The sequence below is a fragment of the Uranotaenia lowii genome, chromosome 3 (genome assembly GCF_029784155.1).
Source record: "Uranotaenia lowii strain MFRU-FL chromosome 3, ASM2978415v1, whole genome shotgun sequence".
In the NCBI taxonomy this organism is placed as follows: domain Eukaryota; kingdom Metazoa; phylum Arthropoda; class Insecta; order Diptera; family Culicidae; genus Uranotaenia; species Uranotaenia lowii.
The window spans coordinates 246,559,560-246,585,165 of NC_073693.1; the positions used below are offsets into that span (position 1 = coordinate 246,559,560).

The 25,606-nt window shown below is 35.4% G+C and overlaps 1 protein-coding gene across 1 annotated transcript in view; it reads right to left on the reverse strand.

Moving 5' to 3' along the window:
* Positions 1 to 25,606, reverse strand: part of LOC129756287 (box A-binding factor-like) — a 63,839-nt gene that overhangs the window by 17,710 nt on the left and 20,523 nt on the right. Inside the window, exons 2-4 of the mRNA XM_055753110.1 lie at positions 6,526 to 7,770; positions 6,180 to 6,464; positions 5,876 to 6,113 (exon numbers count right to left, since the gene is read on the reverse strand). Of these exons, the coding sequence (XP_055609085.1) occupies positions 5,876 to 6,113; positions 6,180 to 6,464; positions 6,526 to 7,770 (1,768 nt within the window). The remainder of the gene's footprint in view (positions 1 to 5,875; positions 6,114 to 6,179; positions 6,465 to 6,525; positions 7,771 to 25,606) is intronic.

Sequence of the window (25,606 nt, forward strand, 5' to 3'; positions counted from 1 at the left end):
TCAATTTCGTTAATTTTGTAAGTTTTGTCAATTTGGTGAAGTTTGTCAGTTTTGTCAATTTGGGCAATTTCGTCATTTTGTCGGTTTTGTCAATTTTGTTAATCTTGTCAATTTTGTCAATCTCATCAATTTTGTCAACTTTTTCAGTTTTGGCCATTTTGTCAATCTTGTCAATTTTGTCAGTTTTGTTAATTTTGTCAATTTAGTTAAATTTGTTCTTGGCCAGCCTGGCCAAAATGGTTAATGCGTATTTATGTGCCTTTTCCAAAACAAAAATCCGAAATGCTTCAAACACTACTATGGAAAACTTGGTGGCGCCACTGTTTGGATTGACTCCCAAGCCGTTTTCGTCAGACACCAACCCCAACAACAAAACGCAACAATTGCACAGGTTTTTCTATGCGAACGAAAAGCTTTCATTGCGCAACGTTAGATCTGAAGAGAAAAGGGAACGAAAAGGGAATTTGCCCGAGAGCTTAAAGCTCGAGAGGATTGAGTAGCATTTGTCTAATTAGATTTGCTTCCACGGGCGAAATTCTCTCCTTTCGTTCGTGCCTAGGAAGAAGCTTCCTGAGCACGAACGGCACGTGAGAAGATGAGAGGATGTGCATACATCGTCCGCGTACCCGTGTTGTTTTCCCCTTCTCAGAGCAATCTGTTTCTTAATATAATGTTGGCCGAAGTTACTATCGCTTTCGTACCATGCAGTGTGGGCATGACGTACTCATCAACGACTTAATTTCTTTCGGGGTCGTACCCCTTGGTGAAATCCATTTTTATGTTTAATATTTCTGAGCTTCGGTTCCGAAATTTTTTGATATGGTTCGGTTTCGATCTGAACCATTAAAGTGATAAAAATACATTCATTGGTGTGAAGTGAAACCTATCTGTTCTCCCTTCCACGCAACGACAGGACCATAGTTTTAGCTAGCAAGCGCGTATCTATGACGTCACGTATAATTTGACGTCATATATACGATAATCTTGATTTTAGTGATTGCTGGTTGTGGCTAGCAAGGCCAATTGACACGTTTTTTGGAGTGATGATTTGATGGTAATTACTATGAAAATTTAATTTTCAAACTATTTTGTTATTTTTTCTTTCTTTTATAGACCGAAGAAGAAAAAAAACAAATTTTTTAAGATAAAAATCATTTTTATTGTACTGCCCAGTTTCGCAAAAACATGCAAAAAAGTTTACAAAAAATCACACCAATACACACAAATACACAGACATCGTCTGAACTCGACGAGCTGATTCGATATGTACCTATAAAGGTATATCTAAGACCCATAATTAATGATCTCCCAAATCGACCGATAACTATACCTTTCTGAAAGAAAGGCAAAAAAATATGGCTTCTTGAAATTTTTTTAGCTTATTCAATACTTTGAGCAAAGTAACATCTTTAATATGTGCAAAATCTAGGCAAATGTATGTACGAGAATTTAAAGTATTTCAACCAACTGCAATCGATTTTGTTAGTGAACGATGTTATTTTTTCTTTGCATGAAAATAAGAAAAAGATATTCCAAAGATAGCTTAGCTTAGCTTAGCATGATTGACTACTAACATCCACCTTAAATCATTGAACTCGAAATGAATCATCAATAGTTGTAAAGCATTATTCAATTCAACGTAACAAAATTCTCTCATTGTAATTGATAAGAAAAAGATATTCCAAAGATAACCAAAAAATTCAAAATTCGTCAGACCAATGTTTAGAGTGTTCCATATAGTTCCATATAATATCAATACAATACTACCAGATAAACACCCCAAAACAAATGTTTACATAACTTTGAACAAGTGCAACATTTTTTTAAAACCAAATTAAAAATTAGACCCAGTCAACCAACTGAAAGTGAATTGAGAATATTCATCTTCTTTCCCTTTGATGAAAAAACCTATGACAGACATAAGGTTCAATTCGAACAATCTCTAATTTACGTCTAAAAATGTGTGGTAGCTCAAATTCGACCACATTTTGACATAATGCCTCCAAAAGCGCCAAATTTTGGAATAAACGATGAACAAAAGGTTGATTTTTTTTGGTTCTATATATGGCACTTTACCATCCTTGTGGTACCTTAGACACAATCGATTAACAGTGAACAGTGCCAATCATCAAAAGGGATGAAAGATTTTCAATAAAGATGTATCGTTTTGATATCCAGAAGGATTAATTTGGGCTTAAATGAAACAATAAAGTACGATTTCTTTCTTAGTCCCAATTTTTTTTTTATAAAAGTCCTCACACAAACTTAGCTCAAAATATAAATTACAAAGTATTCAAGAAAAGCAGTTGATTTTTTTAATGTTAAACCCCATAATGAATGCTCTTTTCTTAAGATTTTTCTGATAAAAGATTTATTTTCAATGCAAATAAACCATTCTGAACATTTAAACACTCTACAATCAATAACTAAGTCGTCAGGATACTATTTCTGGCCTTGGTACAATAAGCGATGAGAAGTTTGATTAGATTTTCGAAACGAAATAATTATCACTCTGTTTGCGACATTACAACTCTTTTCACTTTATTTGTAACATTTCATGTCTTCAACAAAGTTGTAACCAGAGAATTTTCCTGTTCGATCATGCAATCAACATATCTCGCGTCAGCTTTCATTACGTCGTTTGAAACAAAATGTAAACAAACAGTTTTATTACGAAAAGTACAAAAACTGACATAAACTAGTCGCAACTTCTTTCCATTTTGAATATTTGTAGCCTTGACAACATATTCTAGATGTGAAATACAAATTTTAAAATTGTTTTGATAACTTTTGCAGCAGTTTTCTGTGAATTTTTTAGATGCATACGACTTAATGAAAGGTCACTTTGAAAGCTGTCTTTGTAAAAAACCATCAAAAAAGTTAAAAAATCTTTTGAGAAATAAATATTCTAAGCCCTCCAATGAATTATTAAAAATTTGGGCTCAAATAAAAGAAAAAAGTCCCAGCTTTCGAATAGTGCAAAACTTGCGACGCTAGTTTACGAAAAAAAAAGTTTTCTACAAGAGACACGTGTTCTATTTTGCCTTTACCTGAAAGAGTTTGAATATAATAAAGCATATCTAACTTTGATTAATGGCACTCTTGAAAAAAAAGAGATATTTGCTTTTCTATCAAATTGTACTCAGTGATCATCTTTTTAATGAATAACCTACTAAAAAGTGTTGAAATGGTAATATTTTTCCTGATCTAAAATTCACATTTCAAATCATGGTGATACATTAATAAAAATTTCAAGGTATTACAGAGGATTAAAAAAAACTTCAGTTGAAAATGAAGCTAATAAAAGATTTATTGAAAATATTAATGATTTATAATTGAAATTATTTTGCTTACCAATTATTAATCATATGTAATTTCTGACCGGATCTGAAATCAGTTTTAGAATTCTAATTAATTTTTTTAAATCTTTTTTTATATTTTATGCATTCTTTTCCTGTGCACTGATGTTTATGTCCATTTTCTGGTGTTTCGAAAATATTGACTTAAAATTTTTTAGTTCAGAGTAAGGATCATCATATAGAATAATTTATTGATATCTTATTGGAAATAAGGGTTAATTGAAAAAAAAATCAAATTCCCGTTTTGAATAGTATCAGAATTTTTTTTTATTTTTCCGGTTTGTTGGGTGGTCATGAACTCATGAGTGAGAAAATGCTGCTAGAAATCAAATTTCTTAGTTATTGTGCATTTTTGGAATAGCTATTATTTCTAGCTAAACTTGAATTTCCAAACTCCCCCATGGATGTGTCCTTCGCACGAGTCTGGGCTCAATATTATTACAAATTATTATATTGTTTTCCATTATTCTATCGACAACCATTTTTGTCTGAAAAGTTTGAACTTTATTCGGATGTACATGAAAATAAATATAAGGTGATTTCGAAAGAGATCTGACGAAATTTTTTTTTTTCATATAAGATTTAGTGTAAAAATGATTTATGATGTAATAGGCACATTTAAATTTAAACAAAAATTCAATGAAAAGGAACATGTTTAAACCTTTGATTTCAACATTCAACGGATAAGTTACAGTGATTAAATTCTATAGCAAAAACCTCTATTAACCCTCATCCGCATTAGGGTGTCATTTTGACACCATTGCAAGTTTGAAGGCTTGTAACTTTTTTCAGAAGCTTCAAAATACAAAAATTTCTTCGGGGACCCTAAATGAATTCAAAAGTTCTTCAATATTGCATCTTTACTTTTTTTATGGACGAACCCTGGAAGCCTGGACAAAAAAACTCCCTTTTCCGACTTTTGGTGTCATTTTGACACCACAAAAGTAAAATCTATTTAAGTCGTTTGAATTATTATGAACTTCATATAAAACTTATATCAATAGAAACCTGGTAATGTCAGTAAAATATGTTTAGAACATTATATACAGCTAAAGTTACAAGTTTTCTCGTTATTCAGCATGAAAGAAAAAAAATCCGAAAAAACATGCCTCACGAAAACTGCTGTAGTTCATATGTTACACGTTCAAAAAAATATTTGCCTTATGCATATGAAAGCTGAAGTTAATGCCTACATCATGAAGACAAGAAATATTTTTTAAAATTTTTTTTAATGAAATGGTCACAAAAAGTTCAAAAAAGTGGTCTAAAAAACCTACTTTTCATTCGATTGCTAGTAAATACTGTTTGAGCGATGGCAGAGTCTTAGAAAAAATATGACAACAAACTTTATTAAAATTCTAACATTTTGCTGTCTTTAGATTTTTGATGCAACAAAAATTGAATTTACTGGAATTTTTCAAAGTTCACTACTTTGCGCAATTTTTTTACAAATTGAAATTTCATCTGTTTTTGTGGTCCACCGTCAGGTTGTACTCGGATTTTCAGTGCTTTTACTTTGTTTGGACCAATCAAAAGTATATTCATTGGAAAGCTAATTTAATCTACATTCTAGTGAGGTGCAACAAATCACGCTGTGAGATTTCACAAAAATATGAAAATTATAAACGTAAAATCATTCCTGAATTTCTAGAACTACAAGCACCGCGTCCAGCAAAACGTGTTTGTTTGCTCTCCGAGTAGGTACAGTGGGTGGTGATTTGGTCAGAGAGCGAAGCCGACAGACGAAATAATGATGCGTGTCGTGACAAGCAAACGCGAACTACTATCAATAGAAAATTTCCAACCAAGAAACGTACGACACGCATCATTATTTCGTCTGTCGGCTTTGCTCTCTGCCCGAATCAATTAATAAAGTTTGTTGTCATATTTTTTCTAATACTCTACCATCGCTCAAACAGTATTTACTAGCAATCGAATGAAAAGTAGGTTTTTTAGACCACTTTTTTGAACTTTTTGTGACCATTTCATTAAAAAAAAATTTAAAAAATATTTCTTGTCTTCATGATGTAGGCATTAACTTCAGCTTTCATATGCATAAGACAAATTTTTTTTTGGACGTGCAATATATGAACTACAGCAGTTTTCGTGAGGCATGTTTTTTCGGATTTTTTTTTCTTTCATGCTGAATAACGAGAAAACTTGTAACTTTAGCTGTATATAATGTTCTAAACATATTTTACTGACATTACAAGGTTTCTTTTGATGTAAGTTTTGTTCAAATCGGTCTAACACGCCAAAAGTTATAACGATTTGAGCTTGTGGTGTCAAATTGACACCACAAGTGCTGATTAGGGTAATGAAATCTAATGCGGATGAGGGTTAAAAATTTACAAAAAAAATCCAAGCATTTTTAGTAAGTAAAGGTTAGTTATAATATAATTTTTTTTAGAAAATCTTGTTTGGTGAATGCTGAATTACTGACTCCTTTCCATACAAATACAATTTTACAGTATACTTGAACCCAATCTCTTCATCTACCCTCCGGCCTAACTTACCGCTACCGATTCCGTTCAAAGATGGCATCACCTGGTTAGATTTTGGTTTCCGCTTCCTCGTCTGGATCCCATCTTTCTTCATCGTCAGCGGCCGATCCACGTTGTGCAACTTATGGTACAGTCCGCAAGCGTTGCAAACCGGCTCCCCACGATTATTCCTACGCCACAGCGTCGTCGTTACCGTCTGACAATTGGCACAACTCACTCCCGTTCTTCTATTTCCTGGGACAGGCTGTTTCTACAAAAGTATTTTATATTTGTAAGTTAGAATGGCATTAGGGTTTTAAGGAAGACCAACACTTACAGGTGGTTGTTTGGATTTCTGGCTACGATTCGGGGGTCGATTGGAGCCCGGGTTCTGCCGGTTGAAGAGCGCACAGGCGTTGCAGAGTGTGTGACCCACGTTGTCTCGCCTCCAGAGCGGTGTATCCGAGCTGCCACAGTTGACACATTCGCGCTGTTCAGGCGGTGGAAGAATAGGTGCATCGTATGACCCACCCAGATCGGCCCAGGCCTGTCCATTTCCGGTGGTGTAATCCGCCGGCCCCGATGCGATTTGAACGGTTTCGAAGTTCGAGTGAGTGATGTTCTGAAATGAGTTGAGATGAACGGTTAAATGAAGGGTTTTGGAAGGTTATGGTATCACTTACGTAATCCAGATTTCCGTAACAGTAGGGATAGATCGGCTGGGCCCCGGGAGATCCACTGTTGTGGGCATGTGGGTTTTCGTAGGCATAATGAGTCGGATTCGAAAGTGGTTTGCTGCTGAATATCGTCGAAGATGTTAAGGTAGGATCGTTGCTTTTGTACAAAACGGTGTTTGGGCTAGCCGAGTGATAGTAGACGGTTTCTTTGGACGGGATGTACGGATAATTTCCGGTGTTGGTGTAGCTTTCCGGTGTGATGTAGTAGTTTTGGGCCGACGATATTGGATGCACCGTTTCTAGATTGGTGTAGTGGGATTTGACCTCTCCAACGGTGTTCTCCGGAACCTGTTGAACTTCACCCGGTTGACCAATGTCCCGAGCATCGTAGATCTGGACGGTCTGCTGGTGCTGTGATTGTTGAGGTTGCGTCTGCACAGCAGATTGATGGTGATGCACTTGCGATTGAGCATGCTGAGCTTGGTGCTGCTGATGTTGGTGTTCTAGGTGTTCGGATTTGACTGAAGAGTCCACCTCATGTTGTGATGGTTGTTGAAGGTGAGTCGTTTGAATGTGAGCATGTTGATGGGGATGATGAGCAGGATGCAGGGGTAAGTTTGCCTGAGGTGGTTGATAATGCACGAACCTCGGATGATACTTGAGATCCTCGTATCGCACCAGTTGAGGATTTTCGTACCGTATGGGCTCATCAACGTCAGCTGCATTTTTGTAATCCACGTAGATTGTTTGCGTTGGAACCTGTAGCTGCACAGGCTGTCCTTCAACGGTAATCAATCTTTCTTTTTCCAGACTTGATTCTCGTTTCACAAATTGAGGAATAGGTGAAGCAGAACTAGCTCCATGCTGACTTACTGGCACCGATTGTGATTCGTATGCATAGGTGTGACCAGTAGCAGTTGTGACAGTATGCGTGTGATACTCCACAGCTTCATACTCCATTGAATCCGGTGGTGGATGTCCGTCGTGTGTTTCGGCAATCTCTCCACTGGTAGTTATCATTCGATGCTTGTGTTGATTGATGATCACAGCCGTTGGCAAAGCGGCAGATTGAGCCTCACTGTTAGTCATATCGGTAGGAACAACTATCTCGTGCACTTCAATCTCCTGCAGCGGTGTATGTTTCTGCTGATGGGGAGTCTGAGCTGGAGAGGGATGGTGAAGCTGTTGCTGATGTTCAGGTGATTCCGTCTCTTGGCCAGGCGTGTTCTCCTTCGAGTCTCTTGATTCCATCTGAAACGAGGTAGGTTACATATCAGTTCATTCGGTGCTTCACTAGCAGGGCAGATCTTGCAAAACACCGTGAATCATTTTATGACGCCCATTCAAGTGTTACGATGTTTGCTCAAAAAGCTTGCGCGTCACCCAAAATTATGCCCGCCGCTTGCGGCGCTCGATGGACTAAAGAACCACTTTGGTGTTAAGAATCAACAACGGTCAAATAATTTCACTTAAATTATGCTTGATGATATTAACGGTTGATACAATGTTATAAAAATGTTCCTCAGGAATAGATCCAACCGACACTCGTTAATCGTGCAAATCGGTGGCCATAAAAAATAGGTGCAGTTTTGGCTGCCCTTGGAAGCGGTGTTTGCGTTATCAAATACCAGACAGCAAGGAAAGCTTACAGTGACTTGCTCATAACTCTTATACACACGAACTATTTTGGCATTGTTAGCTTCTTATATCAAAATGAAAAAAAATCCATAGGTATTTTTTAACAGTAATTTTAACTTTGGTTTATTTTAATGAGGAAACAATGTATTTGATTAATAAAACAACCCATTTTCGAACGAAAAATTTGTGTTTGAAGAATGAGATAATTTTTTTAGATCCTCGTCCTGACTGAATTTGGAGCTCTTCGACTTAAAGATGAACAAGATGGATTTTTTGAGCACCATTAACCTTAACACCTTGATATATACCATTCCGCAGAGAAATTTGAGTTTTAATTTAAACTCCCCAAGTCTTTATTTCAAAAAATTTACAGGAATACGTATACCGAAAAAAAAGTTGAGGATATCAAGGACATTTTATGATCAATGCAAAAACAATACGCTTGCATGCCAAATTTGAAAGATACTACATGAATAAAAAAAACTATAATAACTGTTATAAAAATTCACTTGATTCGTTTTTTCACGTCTCTACTATTTTATTGGATCTTTCATTTTGCCCTGTCAAAATCGATATCTATGAAAGTATCTCAATGACTTGCCCGTAAAGTCGATTCATATTGAAAAATTTTTCCTGTTCAAACACTTAAATAGGCAAATGTATGGTGTATTTGACTATTGCCTGATTTTGACTGCTTGTAATTTTACACGTCATTATCGCGTTCTATGGAATGTAATTATAATTGAATTCAAATTCAATGTACATACTTAAAACTTTCCGAGACGATTAATTTTTAGAAAATTCAAATTCAGTGCTGTTAAGGATTCATATTTTTTATGTGATAAAAAATCTGTAAAACAACATCACATATGATGTAAATAAAAGGAAGCATCAAATGACGGAATTTTACATTGAGAAATCGTTTTCTGTGTCATGAAATGTTAGTCAGATTCCATTTCAGTGCTGTAAATGTTTCTTTTTTTTATTTTGTTAATTACAATACAAAATCGCGTTCACTGTTAGTTTCAGATTCATTTTTTTTTTTGCTGTATAGGGGGGTTTAGGATGAGCTTGCTAGATTGCCCGGATTTATAAGGGTTTGCCCGGATATTTAATACCTCACAAATTTGAGAAAAGTCCGGTCCGGCCTTGTTGCCCGGATTTCATTTAAAAAGCTCGGATTTTTTCCCGGATTTATTCACTTTATTTGCCAAATCAAACAGAAAAAAACAAATTGTGTTATAAATTTATTTTTTATTTATGCGTCCAAAACCAATTAAAAATAACCATGAATGTTTTTTGGAAGCCTAAAATTCAACATAAAATCTGCTGATAAATTTATATGATTTTTTTTATGTTTAATTTCTTAATTTTTGTTGAGTATTTCTTGGGTTTTGCGTAATTTGCCCGGATTTTGCCAGGTTTTTTGGTCGACAATTTGAAATCAAATGCCCAACTTTTGCCAGCCCAGATTTGTGAGGCCCTGATACGTGCTGAAAAAATCTGGTAACCTTAGTTTAAGAGGTAACGGATAAATCTAACCAATATGCTCTTCAGCTTTTTTAGTTCATTAGGCTGAATGAATTTGTTACATAACGCAAAAATTGAATTAATTTCGAATCGCCACGTACAGAAACAGTTTGGTATTCTTCATCGAGCCAAATTTCTGATTTCACTTTGAATTAAGTACACCGATATGCCATTCAGTATAGTTAAAAAAAATTAAAAATTTTGACGACGATTAAAATTAACGACGAACAGCACGACAAATTAAGAAATAGAATATCATACACAATAGACTGCCCCAAATTTGTATGGGAAATTCAAAACCTATGAAATGTTATGCGCTGCAGGCTAAAATTGATCCTAGGCTCAGTACAAGATCTCATGCCAAATTTGGGCCAGATCGGATCACGGAAAGGGGTCGCTCAACGAGCCTGAAGTTTGTTTGAGCCATTTTGTTTGAGAGAAACATGAAAAACCAGTTTTTCATAAATAACTTTGGTACCCGTCGGCCGATTTCTTTTGAAAACGGGTTTTCTTAAAGCTTAAATTATGAAAAATATTTCATCCGAAGACTACATATCGATAAGAGTTAAGATTAAAAAGCTATTAGGCTTCAAAAATGGGCTAACTTTTTTAAGGATGCTATTCATCACTGTTAATGAATCGGGGCGGCCGAACATATTGACGCCTCATTAACAGTGATGAATACCATCCTTAAAAAAGTTAGCCCATTTTTGAAGCCTGATAACTTTTTTATCTTAATTCTTATCGAAATGCAGTCTTCGGATGAAATATTTTTGATAGTTTAGGCTATAAGAAGGATCAATTTTAGCCTGCAGTTCATAACTTGTTCAAAAGTCGGGGCATTTGGGGCACTCTAATACACAATTCAGAAGCGCACTTAAAATATTTTTACAAAAATTTGACCTCAAAACACAGTTTTAGTTTTCGAAATAACTAGAGCTGTAAAATTTAATTTTTTTTAGAAAAATGGTTGTTGATTAAAAATTTTGTTACAAATTTGGAATTTATTTTATATTTGATGTTAAAGTTAAATTTCAATAAAATTTATTTTGAAAAAATTTAAGAATCCAGATTTTTTTAGTTCAAATCGGACTTTTTTCAAAGATCGTGTTTAAACATGATTTTTTATAGTTGACCCCATTCAAAACAAAATATTCTACACACCCTAATCTATTATTTGGAGGCTGCACCCCCAGAAGACCAAACATTTTGCAATTTTGGGACACCTTATTGAATACTTGCCAAAAGGACAGTGCTCAGGATTTGTCAATCAAACATTCCGATAATGTGGCCAGATTTTATTATATTCATCCTGGTCAAATGTCGTTCCTTTTATAATACAGGTCCTATAGTCTGAAACAAATTCCAAAATATAAATTTTTCTTAAACATAAAATTGATTACCGAAAACCCTCCCGAGCAAAAAACGCTTTGGGGGCGCTCTCGAGCAACAAACTTTGTTTTTAATGAAAAATCTTATGAACACGTATAAAATTTATAATTTTTAATATATTTGCAATGCCCTCAAGACCATTGCACATGAAAATACCAATTGCAGTAATTTTTTGTTCTCTTAAAACGAATGTTTACGTTATTTTTCTGAAAATAAGGATGCTGCATACATTTAGGTGTTAAATAATACTACAAAATATTCTACAAAATGAAATCATAAAAATAAATGTTTAGATGAATGAAATTTCAATGTTTACAAACGCGTGATGCAAAACATTCATATTCCAGCACATGGAAACAAGATTTACAGGGGGTTTCTTTGATTTGCATTTGTTGCATTTTACTCCAGACACTTAACTGAATTATAAAAATATTTATTAAAAAAAAAAATTGAGTGGTTGCTCGAAAAATATTTTTACATCTACAGTGTTTTTGTAGCATAAGAAAACCAGTAAAAAGTTTGTAGGTTATATTATCAAGCCAATTCGTCATATTGGGTAAAGTTTTTTACGGCATCGAAAAATGTTGAAATTTGTACATTTATTGCTCGATTTTTCAAATTTCATATAAAAATAAAAAACTTTAAAAAACTAGCTTAAGATGCGAGAAATTATGTCATTTTGTAATCATTAAAAGATAACATCATTACAATACATAAAATTAAAAATTTAATCAGTGTAGTGTTATTTAAATGTTGCATCTAACCCCGCTGTTGCATGATGCCCCGTTTGACGGTACTGTCTCATTTTTATTTCTGTTTTATCCTTAAACTGAGTTTTATTTGAATTCTACTATTTAAATCATATCCTATGTTCTAATATTGTTTTCGAGGAATTAAAAAATCTTCAGTGATTTTTTTTTCAATTTTGTAGACTTTTCAAAATTTAAACATAGTATTAATTTGTAGTTGGAATCACTCTTTCGAACGTAATTGAGATTCTGCTCTTCACTACCGAATTTTGTTTAAGAATACTGATATCAATTGTGTAGTAGTATTATTTTAGATTTCGAATCCTTATCAGAACAAACTTTTAATTCGTTTCCGGAATTTTAACTGAGATTTTCTTAAATTTCTGCACAATAATTTGAAAAATCATAATGCATTAATTCTGCACAATAATTTGAGACTTAAAAAAAACAAACACAAGCACATTCAGGATCTCAATGAAATTTGATGTTTCCTGAAAGAGCTTCCTTTCTCTTAACTCTAAGCGTACATCTTTCGAGGTATGATGGCATTTCACAAATGCTAAAACCACCAACCCACTGAAAGTGTACTATTTATGCCGTGACCGGGATTTGATCTCATGACCGTTGGCTTAGAAGACTTGAAGGCTATCCTCTTCGCCATGGCCTTCGGCAACTTGAACTCTGATTTTTTATTGTAATTTTTACTTCGAATTTTTCAACTGAAAACTTTATTGTGAGGCTGCATATCAGAATAGATCTCTACAGCTTGTTTTTAAAATAAATTTTTTTTTTTTTTGAAAATCTTTAATTTAAATGAAAAAAAAAATTAGGGCCCTCTAGAAAAACAGCCCCTGCCCCTCACCGCTTAATCCGGCCCTATTGCAGAAATAACAACTCACACATACATAAAACTTTCGTAAAAAATGTCGTGGGCCCATTACTTTTAATTTTCATTTTTTTTATTTATACGCTTTTCCGAGTTATTTAGATTTTGATAAGTGTTGCTTAAAAAAAACTTCAATATCAATTCGCAACCAGAGCCCGGCTATATCAAAACACGATGATAACAATCTGAGAAGGTTACACATCGATAGATCCGTTTTGAGTTTTTATTTATTAAGTCAAACTATGTAGACTACAATACTTAAAACTACTTAAAACTAATGTAAGCTATTGTTTTGTTGTTCTATGAAGTTGTTTTTGAATGCCTTTTTTTATTGTGTTTTGTTCATCGCTACGTCTATAATTTCACTTTGTAAATTGTATTTGTACATCATTTGATTAATAGGTTGATGTTTTGCATAGTCTTTGTCGTAAAGTTTAATGTAGAACAAATGTTTATTTCTTAATGGACGAGAGGGTGCGTAAAAATTTAGTTTTGAAAGTAATTCAGGACTGTCTATTCTTTGTGTAACAACATCATTTACAAATGCAATTTGGGAAAATTCTCTGCGTTTACTGAGAGGTTCTATATCAATAAGCTTACAACGAGATTCATACGATGGCAGAGGAAAAGTGGTCCAATTGATTTTACGTAGCGCATATAACAAAAATTGTTTTTGAACTGATTCGAGACGTTGCTCGTGAATATTTGAATAAGGATTCCATATGATGCTACAATACTCCAATATCGAACGAACATAGGATATATAAAGTGATTTTATGGTGTATGGGTCTTGAAAGTGTTTGCTGAAACGTTTTACAAATCCTAGCATGCAATTTGCTTTATTGATGATATTGTTCTGATGTTCTACAAACGTGAGTTTCGAATCCAGTATGACGCCAAGATCCCTTACAATTTTGCATTTTTGTACTGGTTGATTGCCTAATTTTGTTTCAATGATAGGGTGACTTTGTCTTCTGCTAAATGATATAGAGTTGCATTTTTTAACATTCAATTGAAGTAAACTTTTGTTGCACCATTCAAAGAAAACATTGATTTCGTTTTGAAATGTTTCAACATCTTCGGTTGTTTTTATTCTCAGAAATAGTTTAATACCATCGGCGTATATTAGGTATTCAATCCGTTTTAGAATAAAGGAAATGTCGTTAACGAACAGTATGAAAAGGAGAGGTCCTAAATGAGACCCCTCAGGCACATCAGAGGTCACAGCTACAGATTTGGATAATTCGTTTTGGAAACGGACGATTTGTGTTCGATCAGTTAAATATGATTGTAACCAGGAGAGAAGATTTGGATGAAAGCCAATTTTTTTTTTAATTTGAAGATTAGAAGGGGTATGTCAATGCGATCAAAGGCTTTGCTAAAGTCGGTATAAATAGCCTCAACATTAAAGCCTTTGCTCATAGAATCGATAACGTATGTAACGAATTCGAGAAGATTTGATGCTGTAGAGCGTCTTTTGAAGAAACCATGTTGTTTACTCGTTATAATATTTTTTACTTGTTGATAATTTTTTTCATTTATTATTGATTCAAAAAGTTTTGGGATGCAAGACAAAATAGCTATTCCTCTATAATTTCGTACATCTGATTTTTTTCCGGACTTGAAAATCGGAATTAAAAAGGATTTTTTCCAAAATTTGGGAACTTTTCTATAATTTAATGACATATGAAAAAGAATCAGAAGAGGCTCTGTCAATTCGGCCGCCAAGTTTTTAAGGAAACATGGGGGAAGTCCATCAGGCCCTGCTCCTTTGGAAGCATCAAGTTTTCTAAGTCACACGCTAGATCTGGAATGACTGAAAAGTATTCTCTATCTCGGTCAACCTCAGTGAAAGAAGTGTACACTTCTTGAAAAAAAAGTTGCAAATAAGTTAGAAATTTCCAGTGGATTATTTCCAATGCTTCCGTCAAGTGTCAATTGAGGAGTTTGAAATTTTCATCTGCGTTTTAGTATAGCCAAAGAAAGCTTTTGGGTTTTGTTTAATTTCTTTTTCAATTTTCTGATTGTATTTTTCAAAAGAACTTTTTACACATGAATTAAGCTGATTGCATAAATTTATATAATTTTGATGATTTGTAACACTTCTATCACTTCTGTAGACTTTATGAGCTTTTTGCTTCCTATTTTGTAAGTTTTTCAAATCTTTGTTATACCAGACAGGGTGTTTAGAGCGGTAGGACCGTCTTTTTAATTTTGAAGGTACATAACTGTTTATGAGATTAATCATTATGTTATAAAAGGTTTCTACTGCTGTATCGACATTTCCTTCATTCTTCAATATGCTTGACCACTGTATATTATTCAGTTCTTGTTTTAAAAGTTCGAAGTTTGAATTTTGATAGTCTGGCATTTCCTCGTACTCCCAGTCGCGAGGTTTGGTGTGTTATGAATAAAGAACGAATATTCGATCGCTGTGTGAAATACTTCATTTTTCCATAGTGGATCTGCCGATTCATTTACACAAAAGTCTTCTGTACAGTTTGTAAATAAAAGTATTGTTACTATTCTTTACACGATTTACTTGGTTTAAGCCTAAAATAGAAGCGTTGTCAAAAATTAGTTGTAAAGTTTCGTTCTCCCCTATAACTGGGAGTAAAATTGCTTCATTTTCATCATCCAAAATAAAGTCAGCGTTACGTTGATTGAAATCGCCATAAATGTGTAGTTTTGCTTCCAGGTTTTAGCTACTGTATTTTTGAGAGTTTGACAAGGCTTACTCAGTATTTTTTCTGTGGATTGGTAGTGGATTTTTACAAACACTTTTAGGGAGCTTGTAACACTTTGATTATTTCTTCTGTCACATCGGCGGGCGGTTTTGGAGTAAACTATGCATTCAAACTCAATACGATTCAAAACGATTGAATACAGATTCCCGCGATAGTCAGTTAAACTTTGACCGTTCTTAGATTAGTTGAGGTCATTATCAACAAATCATGAGGGTGATTAAAGGATTTCAATTTTTGTAAAAAGTACTTCCGATAACAGCTTAAATCTGTGAGGCACTGTTCTTTGGATCCACAAATAAGGGGATACCATCGGTAAAGAAGAGGTGACTCAGTTCCACCGCCGTCATCGATTGATGAGCAAATAGCACGCGTCGTTTGTCTTTGTTTTTGTCAATGAGCTGGATGAAAGTCATATACCGTCGTCGTCGTCGTCGTCGACACCCGTGAACGGATTTCCGTGCAAACAGTCGATTTCCGACTTGCCTTTTACAATTTTAGTGCACTTGCCGAAAATATATTTATGCACATATGAATGACGAAGTTGATTGTTCATTTAGTAGGTATCATATGAAAATATTCAAGTATTAATGGTTTCTTGAAAAAGCACATAATAAGTCTGAAAAGTTTAAAAAAAATCACGAAAACCTGTTGAGAAAAAAAATCCGACAGATCATTCATCATATGACAACCATGACTTGAAGCACTAGACATGGACATGAGCTGCATTATAAAAAGAGCAAGAGATGATATCTCTATCAGAAAACTATAAATATAAAAATGCTGCTCATGGCGAGAGATTGCCGACGCGATCGTTCCAGGTTTTGTCGCTTTTTATGTCGCCAACTATGGCGTCGTGTTCGCCGTCGATGTCCCAAGATGCGCGGCAATAAACCAGCGTTATCTGACCAATTTTACATAGGTTTTGGTCATAGCGGATTGATACGGCCCAATTAGATCGGCTATCGGCAGCCGTGGTCAAATGCTAGAATAGGCAGCTGCAGCCAGTCAGGGAATGCTAGTCCAAATTGAGAGAGAGAACCGAGCTATCCTATCAGGTAACAGGTGAATCCGAACACGAGCTTCTCCATGTTTGCCTATCAAATTGGAGAAAGAGCAACCTCTTAGGGGTCTTAATTGAATTATTTACGCCCGGTCATTAGAAGTACCGAATCGAAAAAAGAAGGATCGACAAATAAAGTACGAGAGAAGAAAAAACGACCTGGCGCCTCCGGAAGGTTATGTTACACAATTCTGCACTTATTTTTTGTTCACCTGAAGGTCGAATGTACAATTGAAGAAAAAGAACAAAAAGGGTCCAAGTAGAAGAATCAATGAAAACGGTTTGACCTGATGGTCCTTTTTTACCCCCTCTATGGGTTGATCCTAGTCAGGAGACCCTTCGTTCTTTCGGGGACTATCGAGGAGTCAATGCCGGCGCCTCGGGTTATGGCTATATTACGTCTCCGGAGATACTTTATGGCCCTCCTGGCTGGACATTATTTTACCTTTGGCCGTAGAAAGGTTTCGCTTTTTATTTACCACCCTGGGAGAACCGAATGAACGAACGAAGCCGGAAATCCAGTTTGTTCAAGGTTTTTAAGGCCTTCGTAAGCGCCACTTCGAGGCGGCAAAGACGGTTTAGAAGGATACCTTCCTTCATGCGTGTGCGCATGCAGAAAGCCGGAGCTGAGAGAATCTTCTACGGATCGCCAGCCAATTTTGCCGTGATTTATAGAATTACTTAAGTTGGGGGTTTGCGAGATAAGAGCATGTGACAAAACAAAGCAGACAAATGGGAAAGGGAAATTTATAGTTGTTTATAGTACAGTGTATCAAAGTCCTTAACGTGCACAGCAATTTTTCAAAACAGGCTGAATTATGTATCAAATGATATCGGAATAATATCCTAAAAATCCAGAACTTAAAAGTATCTTGGAAATCATCTGGAACAAGTTAATGAATTATGATAATCTTAAAGATAAGGTATTCAAAATCTCCAAGTGGTCAACTAAGACTAAGAGAAAAAACCGTTACGAAATACCCGTAAATGCTCGAGCTTCTATAAAAACTTTGAACGTCCCCTAGTAGATGTGCTTTTGAATTTTCAAAAAATTTCCACTTATGGTGTTTATTCAACGAGTCTACCAAACTCAAGCAGCGTAACTTGCAATTCCCTAGACCGAATTATACCAATCAACTTCTGTTGAATTACTTAGACTGTTGACAAAAATAGTTTATATAAAGATTTCCAACTCTTATGAAAACCGGGAAACAAAAAAAATAAGCGCCACCGTCAAACATTACGGCAGAAATGCAACTAAAACACAGTGAACACTGTTAGCAGAAAAAACTCATGTAAAGCATTTTTTATCACACTGTGGGACACATGTACTCAATTGAGAGTTTTAAAGCACAGCAATCAAAAGTCCCATTAACCTGGGGGAGGAAGACTGAAATTCGCTGTATAGTTTTCTGTATCGTTTTTTTATTGTTCGGCAAAAAGCCAACAATTGTTGAAAAGATTTTTTTTTTGTAAATTCTTTATTTGAAACGGCTCATACCTTCAGGCTTTAAGGAGCCAAACTCTTTTTGTTTTTTTTTACAATAGTTTGCTTACTTCTAGTTCACTTTTTTTAAAGAAAAGAAAATAGATAGGGAAATATGAAATTAAAAAGAATTATAGACGAAGATCAATAGCTTTAAGGAAAAGATATATTTCAAACATGTAGTCCAAGTCTATCACTGCCAGCACATCTCTCACTGGAACATAGGGTGGTTTTCCTCGGGCCCGAAGGGAGTCTATGAAATTCGTTCTAGCGACAAGATGGACCTCGCACGACCAAACAATATGCTCGATGTCGTGGTAACCTTGGCCGCAACTACACAAATTGCTGCCAGCAATATTAAAACGATAGAGTATCGCGTCTAAGGGACAATGATTGGACATGAGACGGGAAAATATACGAATAAAATCCCGACTCAAATTCAATCTATTGAACCATGGTTTAAGGCTTACCTTTGGGATAATCGAGTGGAACCACCGACCCTTGTCATCCTCGTCCCATTTGCGCTGCCAGTTGACAAGAGAGTTTTTTCGAACTAAAAAGTAAAATTCGTTGAAGGCGATTTCACGCTGATACGTGTCGCCTTCCATCGCTCCCACCTTTGCCAGAGAGTCTGCCTTCTCATTACCCTCTATCGAGCAATGGGAGGGAACCCAAACAAAGGTGATGGTAAAGCGACGTTTTGATAAAGCACTCAAACTATCCCGTATCTTCTCGAAGAAGTATGGCGAGTGCTTTCCCGGTTTTATTGAGTGGATTGCTTCAACAGAACTCCGACTATCCGTTACAATATAGTAGTGCCCAACTGGCCTTGAAGCGATACTGTCCAAAGCCCAATGAATTGCTGCTAACTCCGCTACATAAACAGAACATGGTGACTGCAGACTGTAAGAGGCACTAGATATTTCGTTGAACACTCCAAATCCCGTTGATTCCTCTATAAGAGACCCATCAGTAAAGTACATTTTATCAGCTTCGACGTGTCTATATTTAGCTTCGAAAATTCTTGGAATCAGAAGCGGACGATGCGGGTTGGGGATTCCACGAATTTCCTGCTGCATAGACAAGTCAAACTGGACAGAAGAATTATCGTAGTCTGGGCTGAAAACACGAGTTGGAGAGTACGAAGAAGGGTTTACCTGCATTGACATGAGGACATAGTATATAGACATAAATCTTGTATGAAAATTTGGCTCAAGTAACCTTTCAAAATTAACGATCACCAATGGGTTCATGACCTCACACCTGATGAGGAACCGAAGTGATAGTAGATTGAATCGATCTTTCAAAGGGAGTATTCCTGCCAAAACTTCAAGACTCATGTTGTGCGTTGAGGGCATATAGCCCGAAGCGATGCGAAGACAACGGTATTGGATACGCTCGAGTTTTATGAGGTGAGTTTTAGCAGCTGACTGGAAACAGAAGCTACCGTATTCCATCACTGAAAGGATAGTTGTTCGATACAATTTTAAAAGATCTTCTGGATGGGCTCCCCACCAGGTGCCAGTGATTGATCGGAGAAAATTGATTCTCTGTTGGCATTTTCCTTTCAGATACTCAATGTGTGCTCTCCAGGTACATTTGGAATCAAACCAAACCCCAAGATACTTAAAACACCTCGATTGAGTGATCGTCCTGCCAAGAAGTTGGAGCTGTGGTTGAGCTGGTCTATGCTTTTTAGAGAAAACCACCAACTCCGTTTTCTCTGAAGAGAACTCGATTCCAAGCCCCAAAGCCCAGGAAGACAATCTGTCTAAAGTTTCTTGTAAAGGTCTGTGCAGATGAAACTCGGAAGATCCTGTGACAGACACCACGCCGTCATCTGCAAGTTGTCTTAGAGTGCAGCCTTCAGAGAGACAACTGTCGATGTCACTTACGTAAAAGTTGTACAAAAGTGGGCTCAAACATGAACCCTGCGGGAGGCCCATATAGGAGGTTCTTCTAATTACAATATCTTCGTGAGCAAAGTTCAGATGTTTCTCACAAAGCAAGCTGTATAAGATGTTGTTCAATAGAGGAGGCAGACCCCGAGAGTGCAATTTGTCTGACAACACCTCTATTGAGACTGCATCAAAAGCTCCCTTTATGTCTAGAAACACTGAAGCCATTTGCTCACGTTTTGCGTACGCCATTTGTATCTCTGAAGACAGCAAAGCAAGACAATCGTTTGTCCCTTTGCCCCTTCGAAACCCAAATTGAGTATCTGAAAGGAGACCATTTGCTTCTACCCATTTATCTAAACGAAACAAAATCATTTTCTCCATCAACTTGCGTATACAAGACAACATCGCTATAGGACGGTACGAATTCGCATCGGACGCTGGTTTTCCAGGCTTTTGGATAGCGATAACTTTCACTTGTCTCCACTCTTGGGGAACAATGTTGTTCTCCAAGAATTGATTAAATAAATTTAACAAGCGAAATTTTGCGGCGTCCGGAAGGTTTTTCAACAAGTTAAATTTGATTTGATCAATTCCCGGAGCTGAATTGTTACAAGAGAGGAGCGCGAGTGAAAATTCGACCATCGAAAAGCTGGAATCCAGATCACACCTATCAGAAGGCACGTTCCGGATTATTTTTTGCACAGGTGTAGAATCTGGACAGACTTTCCGTGCGAAGTTGAATATCCATCTATGTGTATATTCTTCACTTTCATTTGTTGATGATCGATTACGCATGCTTCGTGCGACTTTCCATAAGGTACTCAAGGATGTTTCCCGTGATAAACCACCCACAAAATTCCTCCAATACGCCTTTTTCTTCCCTTTGATCAATTTTTTGAACTGATTTTCAAGGGAAACATATGATTCAAAAAGGATGAGGGTTCCATGTTTTCGAAAATCTTTGAATGCTTTTGATTTGTCCTTATAAAGCTTGGAACACTGCTGGTCCCACCATGGGTTTGGGGGCCTTCGAGGAACTGATGAATCTGGGATGGGTTTTGTTTGTGCGCAAAGTGCACTTTCGTGTATCAAACGTGAAAGAAAGTGGTACTCCTCTAAAGGAGGTAAAATTTGCATAGAATCGATGGCTGTTGTTATTTCGTCCGAGTACTTTTTCCAGTCGATGTGTCTTGTAAGGTCTTATGCCATATTTGTTGAATTTGAAGTGCTGGCCCCATTGGTGATTGTGATTTTGATTGGCAAGTGATCACTACCATTGGGATCAGGGATTACCTTCCACTGGCAATCCAATGATAGTGAATTTGAGCAGAGTGAGAGGTCAATTGCACTTTGTCTTGCAGGAGGTTTAGGTACCCGTGTTTTTTCACCCGTGTTCAAAATTGTTAAATTGAAACTGTCACAAATGTCATAGATAAGAGTAGAACGACAATCGTCAATTTGTTCTCCCCAAACAGTTCCATGTGAATTGAAGTCACCCAGGATCAACCTTGGTTCAGGCAAAACTGAACACAGGTCCTCTAGGTGATTTCGATCCACTGCAACTCTATGAGGCCAGTACAAACTGACAATGCATAAGTCCTTACCTCTTATAGTTGTATGACAAGCAACAGCTTCAATTCCTCCTGATAAAGGGAGGTGGATTCTATAGAAGGAGTGGCACTTATTGATCCCTAAAAGCACCCCTCCATAAGAATCGTCGCGGTCTAAACGTATGACATTAAAATCGTGGAATGAGATGTTAGATTGAGAAGAAAGCCAAGTTTCGGACAACGCAAAAATATCGCAACTAGTTTCATGAAGTAAAAATTTGAACGGGTCCAGTTTAGGGACGAGACTACGACAATTCCACTGTAAAACAGTGATATCTCCGACCTCTCGGCGTAAATTAGCCATCGAGAGAGATAAACACTACTTTGAAAAGATTTGTAAAGATTTGTAATCGTAAACTTTAAACTATATAAAAATTTAGTTCGATCAATGGGAACTACCCTAAATCTAAATCTGTTCTTTAAGCTATTTTTAAGAACGACCATTAATCAAACAATTTTTATTTATCAGCTTCAAAAACTTTAACGAAATTTGAGCAACTCAATACGCCTGATCTGCAGAATTCGTCAGAGCAAAAGAAAAACCTAATTAAATCATTGTTTCATGCTTAACTGAAGCCAGAACTGCTATAAGAATGATTGAAATGGGACGCACATTGAAGGATCTTGTCTTGATTAAAAGGGTAACCACATGTTTTGAAACGATAACGTCATGTAACTTTCCAAAAATTACACCTCTTATTAGATGGGGCCCACATAGATGGGACCACATAAAACCGTGTGTAGATTGGTCAATTGCCCGGCAAATTCGTGCAGGCGATAGCTCTCATAAAGTTTTATCGGTATATCATGAAGAAATTAATAAAAAATATTCAGACTTCGTAAAAATTTTTACAGACGGCTCAAAAGCAAATGGTTCAACAGGTTTCGGAATATTTTTAGAAATAAGCTCGATCAGTGAAAGATTACAGGATACTTGTTCTGTATTCTGTGCTGAGACCATGGCAATCTTAACCGCAATAAAAAATTCTCCTAAAAACAAAAAGTGCGCTATCTTTTCAGATAGTGCAAGCTGCTTGATAGCAATTGAAGCAGGAAAATCTCGTAATTCTTGGATTCAATCCTGTGAGCTGCTTATGAATACTAAAAAGATTACCTTGGTATGGATACCAGGACATGCCGGCATTATTGGAAACGAGAGGGCCGACCAACTTGCTAATGAGGGTAGATCCAAGAGAGTTTACAAAAAAGATATTACAGGTTCTGATGCCAAATTATTAATTAACACAAAAATATGGCAAGCTTGGCAAGATGAATGGAGATCTACAAACCCTGCCTTAAAACTACACAAAATAAAAGCTAACGTTTTCCCAGGATTTGATCGGAAAAACCCTTACGAACAAAAGGTTTTGACCAGGCTAAGAATCGGCCACTGTCGACTTACTCATGACTATCTTCTTACTCCTTATTCGTCTCCTCCTATCTGTTCTAATTGTAAAATCTCTCTTACTGTTGACCATATCTTTTTGGAATGCACCATGTTACTTCCAAAAATGCGATTGCTAAAACTTGGTAATTCTATTGAATTAATATTGAAAAATGAGAAACAACAAGAAGACAAAGTTATTAAATTTCTTAAGGATATCGACATGTTCAAACTGATTTAAAATTGTACTAGGCTAGGAAAGATTAGGAATATGAATAATGTATTATTTTTTGTATATTGTGATAAATAAAACAGAGACGCGAAAGACCTAGCTCAATAGGTTAAATGCGTCTATAAAACTTAAAAAAAAAATTGTTTCATGCAAAACAAGTGCTTTTCAGCATCAAAAAGTTTTATTGAAATTCACTAAATATGAAAGTAAGATTTTGAACCTTCGCACTGGTCGGTAGATTGATGAGAGAAATTTGACGTTTGAAAGATTTTTTTTCTTTTTTTATTCAGTCTTCCTCCCCCAGCCATTAACAATAACTTATTTTTTGCACTCAAAAATCTTTAGTGTCAGAAATGAGGGTGTGGATTATTTTATGCGCAGCGCACAAAATGGGACTTTAGATCTGTGGATTGTGACATTTGTGCCACATTTTAAATCAGTACCTATTTAAATCATTTTTTTTTATTTTTCTACTCGTTAACCGCTTTTTGTGACAGCAAAAGATTGCACAATATCCAATTTTTTCAAAAAAAGAAAAAAAATGTATCAGCCTGATTGTTTCACTTTGAAGAAGACTCAAAATTTGCAAACCTAATAATAAAATAATATTCTTCAAAATTTAACACGACACTTCAGGTAAAGTAAAAATCCACAGTTTTATAAGTTGATCCAGCTGTTTTTATCATACAGCACTTTGAGTATTGGATTTTTTCTAACTTATTTCCTTGCAGGCCATTTAGCTAAATTTAGTTCTATCTAAAAATTTAACAGAGTAAATGAAGGTAGCGGTACATCTCAGGTGCAAATGAAAAATCTTCTCAAGCCAGTAACTAAAAATAGTTGAAAGATGAATTTTGAACTGGTCTCAGAGTTTAAAACCTCCTAAGATGTTTTAATTTCGATTCCTCTGATTTAACCGTAGGAATGTTATCACATTCAGGGAATCAAAAATTAAAATCTTAAGAAGTTTTAAACACTGGCTTGAAATTCAACATTTCACTATGTTCTTAAATTATAAATTTTTAAATATTCCTCAAATATTATTTTCTTTATTCACTTTTTTTTATTCATTGTTGATTTAAGTAATCAAAATAAAAACATTGTGAACGTTAATGTTTTCATTCTTATTTTAACTGTTTAAGTTTAAGTTTTTCAATTCAATCGATGAATCTGAATGCGGTTATCTCAATTTTACTGAGTCAGTAGCATTTGTTTCTGCAAAATTTAATCAAATTACTTCAGAGTGCATTTTGAAAAATTTTAAATTGAATGAAAACATATCAGAGTGCATCATGATCTGCACGCTCGGATCTTTAAACACAATTTGTGAGAAATGTTGACCTTTTCCGTCAGCAGGTAGTGCTGATGTTTGTAGAAAGAATGTCTGTTGGGATTTATATGAAAAATTTCAAGAGCTGGATATCTTTATATCTACTATCTTTGGTGTTGACATTGAATTTGCTAACCATTTATCTACTTAACATTTGTGCTAGGTAATGAAATGTAGAGACATTTTTTTATTGTCACTAATATCCCTCAGATGCCTAAATGTACATGAGCAAATAATGATAAATATTGTATTTGTTTCAAAATCTGAGCTTCTTAATTCTTCATTTAGTTTTGAATTTTAATGGAGTGACAAATTTGAAAAAGTCAAATAGGGGAGTGAATATTGTTGTAACACTAAAAACTTGAATATTTTTACATTGATTTACATTGATAGCCTTTACCACGCAGTTTCTTTTTTATTCGGTCAGATAGAACAAAACAATAAAAATACTCAAACTAAATATATACATATGTATGTACAGAATCATAAGATTGACAATTTCCTAGAATTTTCAGAAATTACTATCATGTTTAATGGATTTACAGATCTTGGTCATTCTAAGAAGTGAAAAAATACCTTTGGACTTTAAGTGTTAAATTGCCTTATTAGTAAGAAATTTAAATGCTAGTCTCATTCTCCATTGGAGTGACCAGTATTCCAGTAGGCGCTTAAGAAACGTGTGACTTCAATTGATAGTCTTTGGTACCTTCTAATCTTTCTGTTTGACAGCAATATTTCACAAAATAAATTCAATCGTAATAAACAACATGTTGAGGCCGCATGAAATCCACTTTCAGGGAAGATTTGGCAACGGAAAATTCCTCATTAGGATTTTTCTTTGTAGTTCAAAATATCTTAAAAACCGAAGAAATTGGGACAAAATATTATAATAAAACTTTACTTCAAGAATAAAATGCTAAGACGAATCTGAAATTCAAATATGATTTAGAATTTCCAATTCCGTATTTTTTCGTTTGTTTACAGTGTGTTTATTCACAATTTTAAATCTATACAAAGTGATGTCTAACTCATTCCGAAATCCAATGCAGTAGTATTCTCCCTTGCGTTTACAAGGAATTCATAATTAGATTGCCAAATAACAATTGAATTTTGGATTAATGAAAAGATTCTCTTGCACGAAT